General features: G+C 41.9%; 1 protein-coding gene across 2 annotated transcripts in view; it reads right to left on the bottom strand.

The window, feature by feature from the left end:
* ANKRD55 (ankyrin repeat domain 55) overlaps positions 1-22,366 on the bottom strand; it is a 112,116-nt gene that overhangs the window by 55,952 nt on the left and 33,798 nt on the right. For both annotated transcript variants that reach the window (XM_069555951.1, XM_069555950.1), the window contains exons 4-6: positions 17,398-17,528; positions 14,278-14,387; positions 989-1,049 (exon numbers count right to left, since the gene is read on the bottom strand). In XM_069555951.1, the coding sequence (XP_069412052.1) occupies positions 989-1,049; positions 14,278-14,387; positions 17,398-17,528 (302 nt within the window). The remainder of the gene's footprint in view (positions 1-988; positions 1,050-14,277; positions 14,388-17,397; positions 17,529-22,366) is intronic.

The raw sequence follows: 22,366 nt of genomic DNA, 5'->3' as shown, positions 1-22,366 counted from the left end.
AACAGCATGTGACCACCGAGTCAGAGAAGTGTCCATCCTCAGACCCAGACTGTGAAGTAGGGACTTTTTGATGTGGTCATTAATGCCAAGCCAGTTGGAAGGAGGCCTTTGATTCAAAGGCTCAAGGAAGACAAGAGGTGCAGCCCAGGAGAAATACGAAGTAGGGGCCCAGTCCCTTTTAGGGAGCTCCCTCCCACTCTGTCTATGGCCAGTCGGTCTCCTTGAAAACAAAGTTATTTCACATCTTGGGGCATATACATTTTCAATACTATCAGGTTTTCTATCAGACATTCTTAGTGAAGTCAAATTAAGTTTACATTTTAAAAATTCCATTAAAAATCAGATATTTAAATCTATTTTAAGAAGCTGATTAAAGAAATTAACCTGGCTAATAAAAACCAGATCTTTTTTTTTTTTTTAAGAGTTAAATAGATACGAGCCCCTCAGTGTCTCTGGGGCAGCTCTACCTGGTCTGATCCACCCTCCCTCAGGAACTTTGAGAGTGTTGCTCTGTCTTCTTGGACACCTGGCACAGGCTTGCCTTGTAACATAAAGGAAACAGCAGTTGTGATCATTGGCATTAATAGTGTGGCTTCTGGAGCAGGGAGCCTAGAATTATTATCTATCTGTCGTCTTCCACTCAAAGAGAAAGCATCAGCAGCCATCAAAATTTTTGGTTCTCGAGAAGACAGGAAAGAGCAATATTTATTTCTCAATGTCCAAAGGGAAATTACAAAATCTCAGTGGTAGATGAATGCTTAGATACTTAATGCAATAAATCCTACCCTATTAAAAGCTATCCGCAGTGGGATAAATTTCTGCCTGAGAATTAATAATAGAGACACAGGCTTCCTTCTCAGGGTAGAAACACAAAACTGCTCCATCCCTTCCTTGCACCTTTAAGAGAGGAAGCTCTGTGGTTCAGAAAACCCTTCTTCCTACTCTAACCTGCAAAATGTCCAACCATTCCTTGCGAGGGCAGGCTCACCTCATTGTCCTGGTGATTAATCTCGCTGAGGTTTGACTGTTGCACCAGGACTGTTAGGAGCCTGTGAAGAAAAACAGGAGAAGTGGCTTTAAAGAACAGAACCTGTATGAGAACATGACATTAAAAATACTGTCTGCTGAAGGCCTCCAAATGACCAGACACCCTTTGCATTTACTAGGGGAGAGATCTATGGGAAAGAAGCCAGGGTGATAGGTAAGAAGGCCCAGGAAGGCAGGTAGGAGGAAGACCTCTGTCTCTTGTCTCCCTTCCTCCCTATCTTAGCGCTTCTGGAGAGTGAAAGGGAGCGCAGAAAGCAAATCCTCAGGCTTATCTTATTCACTAGACCGGTATCCCTTTGTGTCCACTCTAAGAAGCAAAGTTCTCTAGTGCTTATTCTTTATTCATTTTGCATAAACTTCGAGTGCTTTCAAATTGCTTCACCACTTGGAACATGTGCCATACCTTCTAAATGTATAGGTTATACCTGGAGGCAGTCAGCATTTACAATTTTGCTTATTCTTTCTAAAACACAAAATATCTAAGCATGCAGTCACAGTTATCAGTGTGAAACAACTGCTGATGATCCCCAAGTTCAAGTTCTTATCCTACTTGGGACACATACGTGGTTGACTGAGGTCAACATTCCATCTGTGGGAGAGAAGCAATAGAGTTTAGTACTTGGGAGCCCAGACTCTGGAGCCAGACTGCCTGGGTTCACATTCCAGTTCTGATACTGACCAACTCTGTGACCACAGGCAAGTAACCTAACTTCTCTGTACTTATGCATCCTCATCTGTAAAATGGGGGGAATGAAAGTGCCTACCCTGTAGCTCAGGGTGAGGATTGAATGAGTTAATATGCAGACAGCATTTTAGGCATGCCTAGAGCACAGTGTTATTTCTAGAATACTTAACCCTGGAAGTTTTAACCCAGGCTCCATCTCAGAATTCCCTGAGGAGATTTTTTAAAACCACAAATACCTGGGTTGTATATTCAAGGTTTCTGACTCAGTAGGTCTGGAGCGAAGCCCAGGTTCTATGTTTAAATAAACTGTTCAGGAAATTCTTGTAAACAATCAAATTTGGAAACTACTGAGGAAGATGCTGAATGAATTTATCAATGAATATTCATTGTCATAGAATTGTGTCCCCTGGCCCCCAATTTATATGTTAAAGCTCTAACCTAGTGTGTGTGCATGCTCAGCTGCCTTAGTTGTGTCCGACTCTTTGCGACCCTATGGACTGTAGCCTACCAGGCTCCCCAGTCCATGGAATTCTCCAGGCAAGAATACTGGAGTTGGTTGCCATGCCCTCCTCTAGGGGATCTTCCTGACCCAGAGATGGAACCTGAGTCTCTTGTGTCTCTTGCACATTTTCAGTTCAGTTCAGTTCAGTTCAGCCGCTCAGTCGTGTCCAACTCTTTGCGACCCCATGAATCGCAGCATACCAGGCCTCCCTGTCCATCACCAACTCCCAGAGTTCACTCAGACTCACGTCCATCGAGTCAGGGATGACATCCAGCCATCTCATCCTCTGTCATCCCCTTCTCCTCCTGCCCCAAATCCCTCCCAGCATCAGAGTCTTTTCCAATGAGTCAACTTTGCATGAGGTGGCCAAAATACTGGAGTTTCAGCTTTAGCATCATTCCTTCCAAAGAAATCCCAGGGCTGGTCTCCTTCAGAATGGACTGGTTGGATCTCCCTGCAGTCCAAGGGACTCTCAAGAGTCTTCTCCAACACCACAGTTCAAAAGCAGCAATTCTTCTGTGCTCAGCTTTCTTCACAGTCCAACTCTCACATCCATACATGACCACAGGAAAAACCATGGCCTTGACTAGACAGACCTTAGTTGGCAAAGTAATGTCTCTGCTTTTGAATATGCTATCTAGGTTGGTCATAACTTTTCTTCCAAGTAGTAAGCATCTTTTAATTTCATGGCTGCAGTCACCATCTGCAGTGATTTTGGAGCTCCCCAAAAATAAAGTCTGACACTGTTTCTACTGTTTCCCCATCTATTTCCCATGAAGTGATGGGACCGGATGCCATGATATTCGTTTTCTGAATGTTGAGCTTTAAGCCAACTTTTTCACTCTCCACTTTCACTTTCATCAAGAGGCTTTTTAGTTCCTCTTCACTTTCTGCCATAAGGGTGGTCTCATCTGCATATCTGAGGTGATTGATATTTCTCCCGGCAATCCTGATTCCAGCTTGTGTTTCTTCCAGTCCAGCGTTTCTCATGATGTACTCTGCATAGAAGTTAAATAAGCAGGGTGACAATATACTTGACGTACTCCTTTTCCTATTTGGAACCAGTCTGTTGTTCCATGTCCAGTTCTAACTGTTGCTTCCTGACGTGCATACAGATTTCTCAAGAGGCAGGTCAGGTGGTCTGGTATTCCCATCTCTTTCAGAATTTTCCACAGTTGATTGTGATCCACACAGTCAAAGGCTTTGGCATAGTCAATAAAGCAGAAATAGATGTTTTTCTGGAACTCTCTTGCTTTTTCCATGATCCAGTGGATGTTGGCAATTTGATCTCTGGTTCCTCTGCCTTTTCTAAAACCAGCTTGTACATCAGGAAGTTCACGGTTCACGTATTGCTGAAGCCTATCTTGGAGAATTTTGAGCATTACTTTACTAGCATGTGAGATGAGTGCAATGGTGCAGTAGTTTGAGCACTCTTTGGCATTGCCTTTCTTTGGGATTGGAATGAAAACTGACCTTTTCCAGTCCTGTGGCCACTGCTGAGTTTTCCACATTTGCTGGCATATTGAGTGCAGCACTTTCACAGCATCATGTTTCAGGATTTGAAATAGCTCCACTGGAATGCCATCACCTCCACTAGCTTTGTTCGTAGTGATGCTTTCTAAGGCCCACTTGACTTCACATTCTAGGATGTCTGGCTCTAGGTGAGTGATCACACCATCGTGATTATCTGGGTCGTGAAGATCTTTTTTGTACAGTTCTTCTGTGTAATCTTGCCACCTCGTCTTAACATCTTCTGCTTCTGTTAGGTCCATACCATTTCTGTCCTTTATTGAGCCCATCTTTGCATGAAATATTCCCTTGGTATCTCTAATTTTCTTGAAGAGATCTCTAGTCTTTCCCATTCTCTTCTTTTCCTCTATATCTTGGCATTGATCGCTGAAGAAGGCTTTCTTATCTCTTCTTGCTATTCTCTGGAACTCTGCATTCAGATGCTTATATCTTTACTTTTCTCCTTTGCTTTTTGCCTCTCTTCTTTTCACAGCTATTTGTAAGGCCTCCAGCCATTTTGCTTTTTTGCATTTCTTTTCCATGGGGATGATCTTGATCCCTGTCTCCTGTACAATGTCACAAACCTCATTCTATAGTTCCCTAAAATGTGACTGTATTTGGAGATAGAGCCTTTAAAGAGGTAGCTAAAATGGGGGTTTCCCTGGTGGCTCAGATGGTAAAGAATCCACCTGCAATGCAGGAGACCTGGGTTCCATCCTTGGTTCAGGAAGATCCTCTGAAGGAGAAAATGGGAACCTACTCCAGTATTCTTGCCTGGTGAATTCCATATATGGTCCACTGGTTCGAAAGAGTCAGACACAGCTGAGCAACTAGCACATACACACACACACACACACACACACAAGTTAAAATGAAGGATGATTACAGTGGGCCCTAATCCCATTTGATTAGTGTTCTAGAAAAAGAGATTAGGACACACAGAGTAACACAAAGACAGGCTTATGGTGGGGTTCCCTGGTGGCTTAGATGGTAAAGAATCTGCCTGCGATGCAAGAGACCCAGGTTTGATCCCTGGGTTGGGAGGATCCCCTGGAGAAGGGAATGGCCCCCGCTCCAGTATTTTTGCCTGGAGAATCCTATGGACAGAGGAGCCTGGCAGGCTACAGTCCATAGGGTCCCAAAGAATTGGACATGACTGAGTGACTAACACTTTCACTTCACTTTTGCAGTGGAATGACCATTTGGAGAGACAGCAAGAGGATGGTAATTGAAAGCCAAGGAGAGAGTCTCAGAGGAAACCAAGCCTATTGGCACTTTGATGTTGGACTACCAGTCTTCAGAGCTGTGAAAAAATAAATTTCTGTTGTTTAAGCCACCCAGCCTGTGGTACTTCGTTGTGGTCATCCCAACAGCAAACTAAATTCACCAAGACAATAAACAGTTGTCTATGTGGAAACAATTAAAAAATTCAGAAATTATTTTGGAAGAATTATTTGAAAAACAAAATGGCTTGTCTTTCTGCTGATTCAGATTTTCACTGTTGCTCAGCTTAGGTTACACCTAAAGTCCTAAGTATTAAACTGCTTAATACTGATCAGAGGGATTGATCATGCTGCATTTCAAAGAGTACTTAAATGGGATAGACTTCTTCAGTGAGGGTGATATAAACAGGAAGCTTAAGTAGTGGTTGGCTTTAAAAAAAAATGTTTACAATGTTGTGTTGGTTTCTGCTCTAAAACAATGTAAATCAGCCATAATCATACATATATTCCCTTCCTTTTGAGTCTCCTTCCCTCCCTCCACCCACCCCTCTAAGTCATCACAGAGCAACGGACTGGGCTTCTTGTGTTAAATCTAGTTTTATCACTGATTTGAGGGGGCAGGACAATGCTGTGATTTAAATCTGGTTTCACCACTGTATGACCTTTCTGAGCTTCTGGTCCTCACTGCTGTAAAAAGGATAATAACAGTGACGGTGGTGGTGAGAGTTAAATAATGTGACAGGTGTAAAGCTCCTAGTATACAGATTTTAAAGGAACAGTGGCTATGACTGAAAATGGCATATTTATTTTATCCTTTCTGAATTCTAGAATTCTTCCATCCGGTGGGAAGATGCTACAAAAATAATTGCATTATGGTTAACGTTGTTTTTTGTTTTCCTTTACAGCTTCTTTATGAGGGGAGGGTAACTGGTGACTTTCTTTCTCTCTTTCTTTTTCTCTTTCTCTCTCCTCCCCTCCCCTGCCCTCTCTTCTCTTCCCTTCCTCTGTCTCTGTCTCACTGTCTTATTGATGGCCATGGTCTGACGTCTAGGGTACATCTGGTGTAAGTGCTGAGTGAAGGAGAATGAGAGGGAGCAGGGGGTCAGTTGTGTCCAGTCTGGTTATCCTTGGCTGACCCTGAGCAGACTGAGATCGTCTGTAGTCAGACAGGCTGTTCTGGGGCTGCTCCAGAGCAGCGTGATCACACGGGAGGAAGCGAACTCTACCCAGATGGGAATGGAGGTGGGGAGATCAAGACCTCTTCTCACATCCTGGGTGAGCCTCCGAAGATCATGGGGTAAGCCCTATGCTGGATATTTCTTTTTGCCTCTCAGATCCAGCCTCTGCCCTGCAGATTCCTGCTTTGAAGGCTGACCTCCAACAATGTCATCATCCAGGTCCTCTGCCCTCTGACTTCCATTGGGTTTGGTCAGTGGGAGAACCTGCAAGAGGAAGGAGAGGAGCCACTTCCCTTTCTGACAATGACTTTTTTCCTCTACAAAAGGCCTGGGCTCCTGCCAGGTGGCCCCTCTCCTGCATTCCAATTACAACTACAACACAGTTTCCAATAAGAGCTTCCTTCCTCACCTCTTGTGAGGTCCGGGTGAAACATTTTCCTGTGTTAGGAGGAGAGTGGGGGTGGAAATTGTCACCATCTCTTGTTAGTTGATTTCAAATGTGTTACTCGCTCAGTCCTGTCCAACTCTTTGTGACCCCATGGACTGTAGCCTGCTAGGCTTCTCTGTTCATGGAATTCTCCAGGCAAGAATACTGGAGTGGGTAGCCATTCACTTCTCCAAGGGATCTTCCCAACCTAAGGATCGAACCCAGGTTTCCTGCATTGCAGGCAGATTCTTTACCATCTGAGTCACTAGAGAAGCCCTAATTTCAAATAGCCTTTCATTAAACTTTCTTAGTCATCCCTATTTCATGTTTTCCCTGTCATGACTCTGAGTGATATATGCAAATCTATTCTGCTTGCCTCCATTTGATTCCTTAAGCCACTAAGCCATCAATCTTAAAGCTGGTACAAATTTACAGATGATATTCTCTCTCTCTCTCTCATTTTATGAGAACAAATGACCCAATGCACTACATTGCTTGCCAAGGCCAGCACACATTGCCTTGGTTATCCAGCTTGGACAGAACCCAGGTGTCTGATTTCAGCCTGGTTCTTCAATATTGTGCCGTGGTTCAGAGGCAGTCTGCAAGAAACTTGTCCCACATCTGCCTTAATGACCAGTGGACTTGCAGACCTCTTAGTTTTGTTTTCTTAGTGCTCCTGTTACGTGCTAAGCTTACCCAGGAGTATTTATCATATAACCCCCAAGTCCATCTATTACCACTAGCTAAAACTCTGTCCATCTCTCAGATCTCCAGCCACAGCATCAGGCCCACCTCCTCCCAGCTGTCAGGACAGCAGACCCAGGTCCCAGCAGACAGGCAGAGTGGGGGTGATGAGAGCACAGAGGCTGGAGCCAGACTGCCTCTGTGAGATCCTCTGCTCCCTCACCAATCAGCCAGACCTTGGATTCATTAGGAAACTCTCAGTGAGTACATTTTCCTACCTGTAAAATAAACATAACACCTCTTCTCTAAAGATCTGTTGTAACTGTAAATGAGTCAATGCCCATAAGTCTCTTAGAATGGACTTTATATACTATAATAAATTCTATATAATGGTTGATTTCTTACTACAAAAAGGTCCTACCCCTTATATCTTGGGGTCCCCTGATTGCCATGAGGTGATTGGTTGGCCAGGGAGAGCTCAGTTAGAAGTATCCTGGAAAGAAGGGAGGCTTGACTCCTGGAGCTTCTCTGTTTTGCTGGCCCCTTGAGCTCACAGTCCTGAAGCTGGCTCGGCCCGGGGATGACTGAGGAAAAGGGTCCCCAAGACTGCTGTCTGCTCTCCTGTCCCAGAATCTGCCCAGTGGTGGGAGTAAGCTGCCATGAAATATCCACTGCAGATTAGGAGGCATCATCTCGAAACTAGAGAGCGAAATCTCACAGAAATGATTTCCTTCCTCCCTCTAGCTGCAATCAAGAGAATAAAAAGAGGCAGAGCTGCTGGCACTTTGGCAAGAAAAAAAAAAATCTGCTGGTAACCGTGGAGACGATGAAAATGACTTTCAGAGAGCCCTGTGACTGCTTTCAGAGGAAATCGCTGCTTGCCTTCCAACTCTAGCATGCACAACGTTGTACAAACACAACTGCATGCTCTTTGCAGCTTTGTTAATGATCATGCCCCTTCTTTCACATCAGCGCCCTCTGAATGCCCTAGCCAAGGAAGCAAGAATAGCCATGGGGAGCTGAAAGGCAGAAAATTCAGACCTGCTGAGAAGTGGAGTATTCAAAGCAAGGGGACTCATGAGATGAAACTTGTGCTCCTTTGCTTTTGTCCATCCAGCTTGCCCTCGTGTTCTTAATTATTGGTCCTTCCTCCCTGCAGGAGCTTAGATTCCCCACTGAGCTATCGCTTAGTTAAGGCTGCACATTGACTGGCTGGTTTGCTAGTGAGTTGTTTCCATCAGAGAACCAAAATCTCTCTGGAGGCAAAGGGCTAATTGAAGTGTCCCCCTGGCTAGTTTACAAGCTGCTGAAGTTTGAGACTTCACTCTAAATAGTCTCCAGCAAGCACCGAGTGGAAGGAGTGTGTGCTGTTTGGAAATCTAGGGATGAGTAGATTTTAAAAGGAGTCTGAGTACCTGAGTACAAGTCCACAATGTGGCCAGCACATGTGCTTATGATTAGAGGAAAAATATACATGCATGTACACTGACGAAGGCAGAGAAGGGAGTTTCAGAGGAGCTAATGGTTGAGTTTGATGTTCACTGGGTTCTAAAATCTTGCAATGCTCTACGTCCCAAGGTTAAAACAAAGGGAAGTGCTGTTTAAACCCTGATGAACTTCACAGGAAATGTACGCTCATGTCAGTGAGTGCAGGACTGTGTGTACATGTACCTGTGTGGTTGCATTTTTTGTGGACCTGTGTGTGCTAAGGTGGAAAAGGCCAGGGTGGCGTATTCGGGGTTTCATTCTTTAGTGCTGATCAATTGCACCTTTTTATTTCTGTCTTCCATCATCATCATCAATATCCTCACCCTCATCATCGTCACTAACAGTGAACACTGACAATTGATGCTGCTCAGTGCTTTCTCACATATTTTCTCATTTACTTCTGCCTCCTTACCTAGGAGGTAAGTACTGTATTACTCCTACTTTCTAAAACAGAAAGCTGGACCTTAATATGTTAACTTGCCCAAGATAATAGTGTCTATAAGAGATGGAGCCAGATTCATCCTCAGCCAGTCTGACGCCCGGTCTGGCACTCCTGCCCACCCTTTACCTCCATCCAAGAAAAGGATGTTAGGTGGTTTTCAGATACATATAGTAAGACAAGATCACAAGAAGAAAGTAGGCAGAGAGAAAATGAGGGCAGGATAAAGAACACATAATTATGGTCCTATGCGCATGCCAGAGGTGAGACACAAATTGGGTTTTGAGTTTTCTAAATATATAAAGAGAGAAACCTGATCATAAGTCACAGTGTCCACATAGTAAAAATAATTCATCAGAAGCAGCACAGGAATTCCTCCTTCAGTAGAAATTTTTCTTGTGTGGTTTTTCAGAAAAGATTGTTTTTGGACACTGTAATGAACAAAATATTTCCTGACAGTCAGACAATAAGGAGTTCTGTAAGGCTGTTTCTTTTTTTGTTTTGACTACGTGGTATGCAGAACTTCCTGGACTGAGGATTGAACCTGTGTCTCCAAAAGCGGAGTCTTATTTACTGGACTACCAGGGAAGTCCCATAAGACTATTTCTCATAAGGCCTCTCAGGGTAGACTGAGGGCTTAATGACAAAGTGTGGCCATTACAATGAAGTCAACAGGATCCATAGCAGTGGACTCCAGGAGCACGGCAGAGCCACTGGGCAGGTTACTTATCTTTACACATGCACTAGGCAATTAGTTGTCTTCTTGATGCCTTAGTTTTCTCTGTAAAATGGGGATAGAAATGTTACCTATCACACAGAGGTGTGGTAAAGGTTAGACGAGATAGCACATAGAAAGTGCTCAGAATTTTCTCAGAACATGATAAATAATCAATGCTGCTTGTCATCATCATGCTTGTTATAACTATAGACCTCTATGCTTTAATGGTCAGACAAGCTGGCCTAAAGTTGTGTCCATTTAGGAAAATTAAATAGTTGAACAGATTTATATGACTTAATGGAAGATCACTCCCTTCTGCATTATGATTTTACGATTAGAAGATGCCTGTAAGGCAGACTAAGATTTTTTTCTTAGAAAGTGATTCTGAGTTCAAGTAGACAGATAAATGGGCTATGTTCTTGGGCTATGTTCAAGCCCAAGTTCTTTGGCTTGGTTAGTTTTGCCTTGAAACATTTAATTCAGATGTTATCAAGCTCTGCCACAACCATAAGATTTCTCAATAAAACAATGATAAAGTATCTAGTTTTAAGTATGTAATTCCGTAAGAAATCCTTTCAATCAAGCTAGTTTTGAAATGTTCTCTAGGTAACAAAGTCAGCTGATTAGTTATATTTTTGTACAAAACTAAAGGTTGGCCCTTGCCATCTAACTCTACAAAGATTCAGTCCAAACTGCTGAGATTGCTGACCTAACCCCCTGAAAGGAGATCAGGGTGGAGATCAGGAATGACACACCCCATGCTCTGGAAAAAACAACTGGCAGAATAGGCCTTAACTTCAGAATAGGAGTTAGATATTTTCAGAAGAAGGCTTTATGAGCCCAATTCTTACATGTCTTCATATCTAGAAAAGCACTAAAATCATTCATGGTGACAACTGCTTCTCGTGACTTGCAGTAACCTTCTACAAAAATACGTGGTTAATGTATGTACTCCCCCCTTCACCAAAATCACATAGACACTGACCTTTCCCCTACCTCTTTGCAGTAGTTTCTCAGAGCTATCTGAAATGCTGTCTCCTGGGCTATAGTCCTCATTTTGCCCCAAATAAAACTTAATTCACAACTCTTACGTTGTATAATTTTCTTCTCTCAACAGTTGTTAAGGTTTAACCCAATTCATTTTTGGATAACATTGATCAGAAATGCTAATTTTGGTTTTGGAACATTTAATCTTACCCTTTGGGTTTTACTAGTTACAGCAGCTAGCATTATCATATTTAAAGCAGATTTTATCTTCCAAAATCAGCAAACTGTCCATCTAGGACAATGAAACTATATCATTAGTACAAAGAGAATTTTATTTTTCTGGCTTCAGCTCTTCCAAAGGTGGTGACTGGGTCATTTGGGACAGTTTCATGAGAAGGGGAAACCACAGCTCTGTGTTCTCTCAGTTACAGTGATGTAATGTAAGTCCTAGAGAGTCTAGAGACATAGTAAGAATGAGTCTAACAAATCCACAAAAGAGGAAGTATGCTTAGATTGTTTTTGAATATATTATTGCAGTGATTTCAGATGATAAGCTTACTCTATTGACCAAATTGAGGATTTTGATGCAAAGGCTTAGTTCACCCATCAGGTGCAATAGTTTAATGGCAGAGCCAGCTTCTCATCAAAATTCTTGTCCCCCTTTCTTGGATTGGAGTCATTGCCAGGATGTGGATTCTTTCTTGGTCAGGGACTATGTTACTTAGCGTACCTTATGGCTGAATGACTCATCCTTATTAATGGAATGTGAGCAGAAGTGAACTGTGTCATTTACAGGCTGAGTTTTTAAAGAAATACTCTCCTCTTACCCTATCTGCAGGCTGAACAAAAAGGATTCTGTGATCCTAGGAAATAATGAAGCCACAAGCTGGCATCTCTAAATCATCTGTAGAGGGGAGCCACCTCCCCTGCTCCCAGTCCAGGAAACCTCCATTGGAATAAACTTATATTATATTAAAATGCTTTCACTTTTTACTTTCATGCATTAGAGAAGGAAATGGCAACCCACTCCAGTGTTCTTGCCTGGTGGGCTGCCATCTCTGGGGTCGCACAGAGTCAGACACGACTGAAGCGACTTAGCAGCAGCAGCAGCAGCAAGGCTTCCATGGTGGCTCAGATGGTAAAGAATCTGCCTATAACGTAGGAGACCCAGGCTCAATCCCTGGGTCAGGAAGATCCCCTGGAGTAGGAAGTAGTGACCCACTCCAATATGCTTGCCTGGAGAATTCCATGAACAGAGGAGCCTGGTGGGCTACAGTCCATGGGGTCGCAAAGAGTCAGATGCGATTAACACACACACTCTTGGGAAAACAGTATGATTTTGTGACTAAATATTTTTGTGGGTCGTCTAGAAAAGTCATTCTTTTTTCATCAAAAGGTAGTCATCTTTTTATGATGTCCACAGATTGTTAGCTCTGGGCTTCCTGTTTCTTCTCTAAACTTCCTTGTTTTGTTGGGCTTTGAGTAAATCTTAGTTTTCTATTATTGCTGGATATGATCCAATGATAATAAAAGGCAAGACTTGGTTGGGAATAGTCCTGGAATTTCCCAAGTCCTCTTACTTTAGTGTAAACCAGACTGAAATGAAGAAACCCTATCACCTCTCAACCTGGAAGGGGCCTTGGTCGCCTCAACCCCCACAGGCTTGAGTTTACTTCTGGACACAGGGTTTGGAGGAGGAGGCAGCAGAAGGCAGCCCCTGAGATGCTGGCCTACTGCCTAGCTCTGGGATGTGAAATTCCTGTCAGAGGTCTGCTCTGTCAGCAAAGGTTCAGGAAGTGCCTGGAGTGTTGCTGATTCCATACTGGGAAACTTTGTTATCAAGCTGCGAGGAGGGGCTTTTGAAAGATTGGGGATCCAGGCCACTCAGTACAGAGGACTCTCTGGGCAAAGCTTTTTCCTTTGTTGCACAATCGTCTTACAAGAAAGTAATTATCTGAGGACTTTCCTTTGCATAGCCTCCAGGATCACACATTTCTGGTTTTCCTGCTAACCCACTGGTTACCCCCTGCCCTCTCAGTCTCCTTTGCTAGGTCTTTGCCTCCTTCCAGCTGTTGACTTAAAAAAATGCACAACATGAGACTTGTGAATTAAGTTTTATTTGGGGGCAAAATGAGGACTGTAGCTGGGGAGAACTCAAGTAGCTCTGAGAAACTACTCCAGAAAAGAAGCGGGGAAGGTCAGCGTATATACGAGATTTTGGGGAGGGGGGAATATATGCAGTCAAGTGCTCATTTTTCCAGGTTTCTTCCAGTCTCGTGAAGCTTTTGCTAGTCACAAGGAGCAGTCATCACCATGGAGGATTTTAGTGCTTTTCTAGATATGAGGAGATACAAGAACTGGGCTCATAACATTGGCTCCTGAAAATATCTAACCATCTGAAGACCTGTTCTCCCAGTTTTCCCCTGAGCACAGCATGTTTCATTTCTGCTCTGAACTCCTGAACTCCTTTCCTGGTTGTGGGGAGGTGAGGGGTGGGTGGGAGAGGGGTGGGGGCGGGGTTTGAAAATCAGCAGCTATAGCAGCACGTGAGTTAATCTTTATAGAGGTAGATGTGTGCTCAGTTGCTCAGTCATGTCCAACTCTTTGTGACCCCGTGGACTGTATAGAGAAGCCCACCAGGCTTCTCTGTCCATGGAATTTTCTAGGCAAGAATACTGAAGCAAGTTGCCATTTCCTATTCCAGGGGATCTCCTGACCCAGGGATAAAACCCTCATCTTTTGTGTCTCCTACATTGGCAGGTGGATTCTTTATCACTAGTGCCAGTTGGGAAATACCCAGAGATAGATGGCCAGTGACAAGTGCCAATTTGTAGCTGACACCACCCTTAAATGTTGATGACTCTGAGTTCAGACAGTAATGTTCTCTTACCTTGTTTGATTTCCGTCATAGCCCTCATCACTACTTGAAATTATACTATTTATTTGTTTGCTAGTGTGTCACTGAACTCCTTCACCCAAAAGTAAGATCTGTGAAGTCAGAGCCACGGTCTGGCTCATGTGGAAATCTAAGGCCTAGAGCAATGCTTGGTCCATAATAGGCACTCTAAGCATGCAATAAATAGTTATTGAATTAATCATTGACTGACTGAGTGAATGAATATACAAATTCAGATGATGACACGTAGCATTTCTTATTAAATCAGAGACTAGGAGAAAAGGGTTTTATCAAAGTCAAATTGAGAGTGATATTAGAGTTGAGATTATTCCAGGGTATTTTGATTCATTGAGATGTGGTCCTGTGTGCTGAAAATACCAAAGAAATGGATAGATTTTGTTTTTATTTGCTACAAGGGTTGGATTAGGTGAGCTTCTAATCCAACTTGGATACATCCCGATTTGAATGTCATGTGAACCTGGCTACAGACGTACCTCACATCGGGCTCAGCAGTGGCAGCGTGCAGTGGCAGACGGCCATTTTTATCTGGAATATTGTGCTTGGCACCATTTCTGAGTAGACTCACACAGCCTTCCAGCCATCCCTGGAAGAGCAAAAGCAATGTTATACAACACAATCCTGCATGACATAGTAACAGAGTCCAACAAACTTTCTCCAGTTTTCTTTCCCTCTCTTCTTTTGGTTTGGCTAAAAACATATTCTATTTGACCTGAAGTTGTTGGTTAAGGCCCATACCTCCTATTCAGACAGCAGAGGATAGAAGGTCTTGAGGTGTGGATTTTTGAGTTTTCTGGAGGACATTTTCCTGTCAGGGACAGACAGATCCTAGAGTCTTCTGCCTCTGTCTCCCCAATTCTAGGGCCACTCGCTGAGACTCATTCCCCTTTTAGACTCAGTTTCCAGAGCCAAAGGTGGCAAGTAATGAGGATGATTAGTCAACTCTAGACCCTTTTGGGCTTAACTCCAAATCATGCTAATTTCAAAACTGGATACCATGGTCTGCTTTTAAAACTGGGCTCCTATGTCATTATTTAATTTATTTATTTTTGGCTTCACTGGGTCTCTGTCGCTGCACAAGGGCTTCTCTGGTTGCAGCGAGTGGGGGCTACTCTCTAGTTACAGTGTGCAGGCTTCTCACTGAGGTGGCTTCTCTTGTTGTGGAGCATGGGGTCCAGAGTGGGAGGGCTTCAGTACTTGTGGAGCTTGGACTCAGCAGCTGTGGTGCGTGGGCTTAGTTGCCCATCAGCAAGTGGAATCTTCCCACGCCACAGATTGAATCTGTGTCGCCTGATTTGGCAGGAGGATTCTTAACCACTGGACCACCACAGAAGCCCCTAAGTCTTTATGTCCCAAACTCCACTCTATGCCTCTGTTCACCTATATCTGAGGTATGGCCCTTCATCCCCTTTTCCATGTTCTCTTTCTAGCAACCCCAAAGATAATATCTTTGTTACTCTAGTCAGTCTCTTTTCTGATCCCTAGAATTCTAAACTGAGCTCTACTCCAATGGCTGGGACCCTGCCAGCCACTCACTGCCCTTTCTGCTCTTGAATATGGATCTATTACCAGCACCCTCTTATGTGCTCCCAATTGTTGTTTTATCCACCTATGAATTCCCCAAGACCCCTCCTGTGAACTCTGTTGCCTACAAATTCACCAGATTGAGACCTGATATTGCCACATCTGATGCTTGACTCCTCCTCGGTTAGCACTTAAAATTGGGTCATTTCTCCACTGTCCCTCTGATTTCAAAGGGAAACTGTAACTGCAGGCTAGTCCTTCCTTTCTATTCATTAATACTTTAAGTAACTGACCCAACCCTGCTGATAACTGAGCTTGGCTCACATGTCAAGGAGAATACCTCCAACATTCATCCAGAATCACTTGGGTTTCCCACCTAATTATAAATAAACTTATAAGTAAATTCAGTTATGATTACGAGTAATAATATAACTATATTTCTTTCCCTGCTTTATTCCGTTCTTATATAGTTAAGCCTCAAGATTACCCAGTAACGAGAAAGATTACTGAATATTTTCCCTTGCAATACTGGTAGTAATAAAAATGTTACTAAATGCATGGAAGAGAAAGAAAGATAATGATAAGACCTTTCAGTTCTGAAAAGTCTAGAAAAAAAACTTTCAACAAAAGCACAGTAAAATTCATAGGTTCTAAGATTGAATATGGCTTTGTAGAGCTGACCAATAATATCTGAGTGTTAAGTAGAGGCAAATAGTTTTCAGTCTTGAGTCATCGTTTACTAAGATATTAAATCTGGTTTTAATTCCTAATGCCTAAGTCATCTAGTTCTCTGATTAAAAGGAAAAATATGAGCAGGAGACCAAAAGGAAAGCATACTGGACAAATTTCAGAGTTGCCAAAGTTTTATAGCTTTTGAAAAACAAATCTTCTGATGGAGGAGGGTTTTAAACATTTTTTATCATTTTGCAACATTTCATGGAAGTATGTATGCGGTTTTCTTTTTTTCTTCTTCAGAAAAGAAATCAGAAAACTATTGACTACATCTGAATTTCATGGTCATTATTTAGAACCAAAAAACTATGTTTTGTACTACTATGTGCTGGGTGACTGCATGTGGTTCTCCTTTAATTGTGACCAACTTAGGGTATTATTTTTGTTACATTTTACAAATGAGGAAAGAGGCGTAAAGAGGTGAAGAAATTTGCCTAGGACTACACCTCTTTGGTAAGTTTATTTGTATATTGAGTTTGAATCTGTGACTGAGACAATTTCTGAATGTTCCCTTTGTCAAGTTTCTCTTTAATACTTTAATTCAAACATTGCCAGAGAGAGTGGTGGGCTTCACAGTGTAATCACTAAGACGCTATGTATTCTCACCTCCAGGGAAACTCAGAAGAGCCAGTGAGGGGCCCTGCCTTGGGCTTCCAAACAGAGGTGGTGTCAACAGTAGAGGGTAATGCCATGCTGCCATGCAGGCATACTTTCCTATGCAAGCCCTTAGAATGCGTTCCCAGAAAGAGCTGTATGCAACGGTGGCAACTCGCTAAGCTCACTGCTCACCGTGATCTAGAGAACTTCTCCCTGTCTCTGAAGTGGCTATCTAGCCCAAGAAATGTGAAATTTTGAATTTTAGAAGTGTCCCTTGATTCCAGTGTATTCTGTTTGCTTGTTGTTTGTTGTTGTTTAGTTGCTTAGTCATGTCCAACTCTTTTGTAACCCCATGGACTATAGCCCGTCACCCGTCAGGCTCCTCTGTCCATGGGATTCTCTAGGCAAGAATACTGGAGTGGGTTGCCATTTGCTTCTCCAGGGGATTTTCCCTACCCATGGATTGATCCTGCATCTCCTGCATTGGCAGGCGAATTTTTTACCACTGAGCCACCAGGGAAGCTCCTAGAGGCTTATCAGGAAGATCCAAAACGACTTAAATCCATGCTACCAATTCCAAGTGATTATATAAATGTTGGAGATGATTAAGGCAAAATTTCTTCACTTCTATTTCTATTGACCAGCTGCACAAATCAAAGATCACTCTTCTGCAAGTAGGGGCCCCGTAACAACACATCTAGTCCACCCCACTCCTTCACACCCGCCACAGATACAGTTGGTACCAGATAGGTTGCCAGGCAGAGACTCGTGCGGCCATAAGCATCCTGCGTGTTAATATTGGCTCCCATCTTCAACAGCAGCTTCACTGTGTCCACTTGACGTCCAGAAACCGCATGCATTAAGGGTGTACATCCTGGAATGAGACATTTCAACAGCTTTAAAAAATGTTTGACTTGTGAAATTTATGAGTCGACTTTATTTACCTGTTCATTTATTATGCTCTTTGCAGATGAACTACCCTCAACACAAATTCAGCTGCTGAGCTGAAGAGAGATGATGATTGTTGCTGCATTTATATTGGGTTGGTCAACAGTTTTTTTTATTTTCTATAAGCTGTCTCTAGTAGTGCTCACTTGTCTCTAACTTCATTCTAAACAATTTTGTTTGGTTGTACTGTGATAGCTGTCACATCAGCATGCATTTAAAAAAATTATCAAAATTGGTGAATTTTTGTAGCTATTTTAATATTGAAGATGGAAGAAAAAAGCAACATTTTCGGCATATTATGTTTATTATTTCAACAAAGATAAAAGCACAATGGAAACTCAAAAAAAGATTCGTGCAGTGTATGGGAAAGGTGCTGTGACTGATCAAACATGTCAAAGTATTTTGTGAAGTTTCATGCTGGAGATTTCTTGCTGGATGATGCTCCACAGTTGGGTAGACCAGTTGAAGCTGATAACGATCAAATCAAGACATTAACTGAGAACGATCAACGTTATACCACACAGAAGGTAGCTGATATATCAAAATTTCCAAATCAAGTATGGAAAATCATTTGCACCTGCTTGGTTATGCTAATCACTTTGATGTTTGGATTCCATATAAGTTAAGCAAAAAACGCTTTTGACCATATTTCTGCATGTGATTCTCTATTTAAACGTAACAAAAACATTTTACTTTTGAAACAAATTTTGATGGGTAATGACAAGTGGATTCTGTACAATAATGTGGGAACATAAAAGACTGTGGGACAAGTAAAATGAACCACCACCAACCACACCACAAGCCGGTCTTCAATCCAAAGAAGGTGACATGTATATGGTGAGATAGGAAGGTCGTCCTCTATTATGAGCTCCTGGAAAAACCAAACAATTAATTCCAACTATTGCCCCCAGGGCTTCCCTGGTGGTTCAGATGGTAAAGTGTCTGCCCGCAATGCGGGAGATCTGGGTTTGATCCCTGGGTCAGCAAGATCTCCTGGAGAAGGAAATGGCAACCCACTCCAGTACTCTTGCCTGGAAAATTCCATGGGCTGAGGAGCCTTGTAGGCTACAGTCCATGGGGTTGCAAAGAGTCGGACACGACTGAGTGACTTGACTTTCACTTTCTATTGCTGTCAGATAGACCGACTGAAAACAGCACTAGATGAAAAGTGTCTAGAATTAATCAGCAGAAAATACATAAGATAGTTTTTACTTAAAAACTGAAGGAACTTTTTAGCCAGCCCAATATAAATTATGTATTTTTAGACCCCGTTAAATCTTTTGCAATCTTGCTGTAACTGCTTGATTAAAACATTTTGTGCAGATGATAAAGTTTATTTATTACTACCTTGGGAATCAGCATAATTTGGGACTTAACAGGCAGGGTTAAGCCTGAGTTGGTTTGAACAATGCAGAATCTGAAAGTATCTTTAGAAAGCAATGCTGACTAGGCAGACAGGTACAGCACACACTTTATTGGAGGTGATTAGTAATACAAAATCACTGCAGATGGTGACTGCAGTCATGAAATTAAAAGATGCTTGTTCCTTGGAAGAGAAGTTATGATCAACCTAGACAGCATATTAAAAAGCAGAGACATTACTTCTCCAACAAAGGTCCGTCTGGTCAAAGACATGGTTTTTCCAGTGGTCGTGTATGGATGTGAGAGTTGAACTATAAAGAAAGCTGAGTACCAAAGAATTGATGCCTTTGAACTGTGGTGTTGGAGAAGACTCTTGAGCATCCCTTGGACTGAAAGGAGATCCAACCAGTCCATCCTAAAGATCAGTCCTGAGTGTTCATTGGAAGGACTGATGTTGAAGCTGAAACTCCAATACTTTGGCCACCTGATGCAAAGAACTGACTTATTTGAAAAGACTCTGATGCTGGGAAAGATTGAGGGCAGGAGGAGAAGGGGACAATAAAAGATGAGATGTTTGGCATCACTGACTCAATGGACATGAGTCTGAGTAAGCTCCAGGAGTTGGTGATGGACAGGGAAGCCTGGCATGCTGCAGTCCATGGGGTCGCAAAGAGTCAGACACAACTGAGCAACTGAACTGAATTCTCCCCTACTTCATTCTTCTTTTTCAAAATTGTTTTAACTCTCCTAGTTTTTTTGCTTTCTATACAAATTTTAGATAATCTTGTCTATATCCACAAAAGATATCTTATTCGAGTTTGATAGAAATTGCATTAAACTTGTATATGAATTTGGGGAGCATTTCATGTTTACTATATTGAATCTTCTAATCCATGAACATGCTCTCTCTATTTATTTTAGATCTTTGATTTCTTTCATCAGCATTTTATAGTTTAGAGTATGTAAGTCTTGAATGTATTTTGTTTTATTCACACCTAAATATTTTTTTATTGAGTGATTTTACTTGGTATTGTGGTTTGAATGTTGATGTCCATGTGTTCATTTCTAGTATATATTAATAGAAATAAATTTGGTTTTGTATATTGATTTTGTATCCTGGAACCTTGCTCAATTCATTAGTTTGAGTTTTTGATAGATTTTTTAGTATTTTCTATGTAGACAATCAAGTTGTGCAAAAAAAGGAACAGTTTTCTTTTTCAATATGTATGCTTGTTTTTTCTTTTTTTTTCTTTTCTTGCTTTTTTGCACTGGCTAGAATTCCCAGGGCTATGTTGAATATGAGAAAGAATAAACTTTTTTGCTTTGTTGCCCGTCTCAGGGGCAAAGCATTCAGCCTTTCACCAGTAAGTAAAATGTTAGCTCCAGGGTTTTTTGTAGATACTATCTATCAAATTGAAGAAGATCCCCTCCACATCTATCTTTCTGAGAGTTTTTAATAATGAATGTGTGATGAATTTTGTCAAATGTTTTTTCTGTATCAACTGATATGATCATGTGGGTTTTCTTCTTAGCTGGTTAAAATGACACATTGCTTAATTTTTCAAGTTTCTTTTTTCAAGGTTTATTTGTTTTTGACTATGCTGGGTCTTCATTGCTGCATTGGCTTTTCTCCAGTTGTGGCAAGAGGGGGCTCTTCTCTAGGTGGAGTACGCTGGCTTCTCTTGTTGCTGCTCCAAAGCACAGGCTCAGTAGCTCTGGTGCATGGGCTTAGTTGTTCCATAGCATGTGGGATCTTCTTGGACCAGGGATCGAACCCATGTCTCCTGCACTGGTAGGCAGATTCTTTACTACTGAGCCACCAGGGAAGCCTCAATTTTCAAGTGTTGAAATGGACTTACATTTCTAGAACAAGCCACATCTGGTCCTGGTATATAATTCTTTTTTATATATTACTGAATTCTGTTTGCTGGTTTTTAAAATTTTTTATTTACTTTTTATTTTTTGGCTATACCTCACGGCATGTAGAATCTTAGTTCCCCAATCAGGGATTGAACTTGTGCCCCTTGCATTGGAAGTGCAGAGTCTTAACTCCTGGACCATCAGAGAAGTCCCTATTTGCTGATATTTTGCTAAGGATGTCTGTCTATATCTGTATTCATGTGGAGTATTGGTCTATAGGTTTATTTTTTATATCATCTTTGTCATATGTTGATATCAGAGTAATAGTGGAAACAGCGCCAGACTTTATTTTTTGGGCTCCAAAATCACTGCAGATGGTGACTGCAGCCATGAAATTAAAAGATGCTTACTCCTTGGAAGAAAAGTTATGACCAACCTAGATAGCATATTCAAAAGCAGAGACATTACTTTGCTGACTAAGGTCCGTCTAGTCAAGACTATGGTTTTTCCTGTGGTCATGTATGGATGTGAGAGTTGGACTGTGAAGAAGGCTGAGCGCTGAAGAATTGCTGCTTTTGAACTGTGGTGTTGGAGAAGACTCTTGAGAGTCCCTTGGACTGCAAGGAGATCCAACCAGTCCATTCTGAAGGAGATCAGCCCTGGGATTTCTTTGGAAGGAATGATGCTCAAGCTGAAACTCCAGTACTTTGGCCACCTCATGTGAAGAGTTGAGTCATTGGAAAAGACTCTGATGCTGGGAGGGATTGGCGGCAGGAGGAGAAGGGGACGACAAAGGATGAGATGGCTGGATGGCATCACTGACTCGATGGATGTGAGTCTGAGTGAACTCTGGGAGTTGGTGATGGACAGGGAGGCCTGGCGTGCTGCGATTCATGGGGTCGCAAAGAATTGGACACGACTGAGTGACTGAACTGGACTGAATATTAGTTTCATAATCGTAACTCAGAAAAGTTTCTTTCTCTTCTGGAAGAGATTATGTAGAGTTGGTATTAATTTTATTTAAAAATTTCTCAAAGTCCCCAGTGAAATCATCTAGGCCTGATGATGTCTTTTTCTGGGAATTTAAAAATTATGAATTTAAGTTCCTTCATAGTTATAGAACTATTCAAATAAAGTCCTATTGGGTGAACTGTGGTTATTTATCTTTTTTGAGGAACTGCTCCATTTCATCTAAATGGTCAAATTATGTGTGTAGAGCTGTTTGCTATATTTTCTTATTATCCTTTAAATGTCTGCAGGGTTATTCCTGATAGTGATAACTTGGATCTCTTTCATTTTCCTTTTTGTCCTTATTGGTAGAGGTTTAAAAGCTTTATTGACCTTTTCAAAGAATTAGTTTCTTGGTTCATTGACTTTCTCAATTTTCTTTCATTTCCAACTTCTCACCCCAAAGCAGATGTATAAGTAATTCTTCTTTAACAAACAAATGAATGAAGAAACTACCATGGATAAATTAGGGAGCAACCACACACTTTACAACACATTTTATTGTCATGATAAGGAAATTCCAATCTCCTCTTA

The sequence above is a fragment of the Ovis canadensis genome, chromosome 16, assembly GCF_042477335.2.
Source record: "Ovis canadensis isolate MfBH-ARS-UI-01 breed Bighorn chromosome 16, ARS-UI_OviCan_v2, whole genome shotgun sequence".
Classification (NCBI taxonomy): domain Eukaryota; kingdom Metazoa; phylum Chordata; class Mammalia; order Artiodactyla; family Bovidae; genus Ovis; species Ovis canadensis.
Note: the sequence above shows the minus strand (reverse complement) of the source record. Positions and strands in the feature narration are given on the sequence as shown.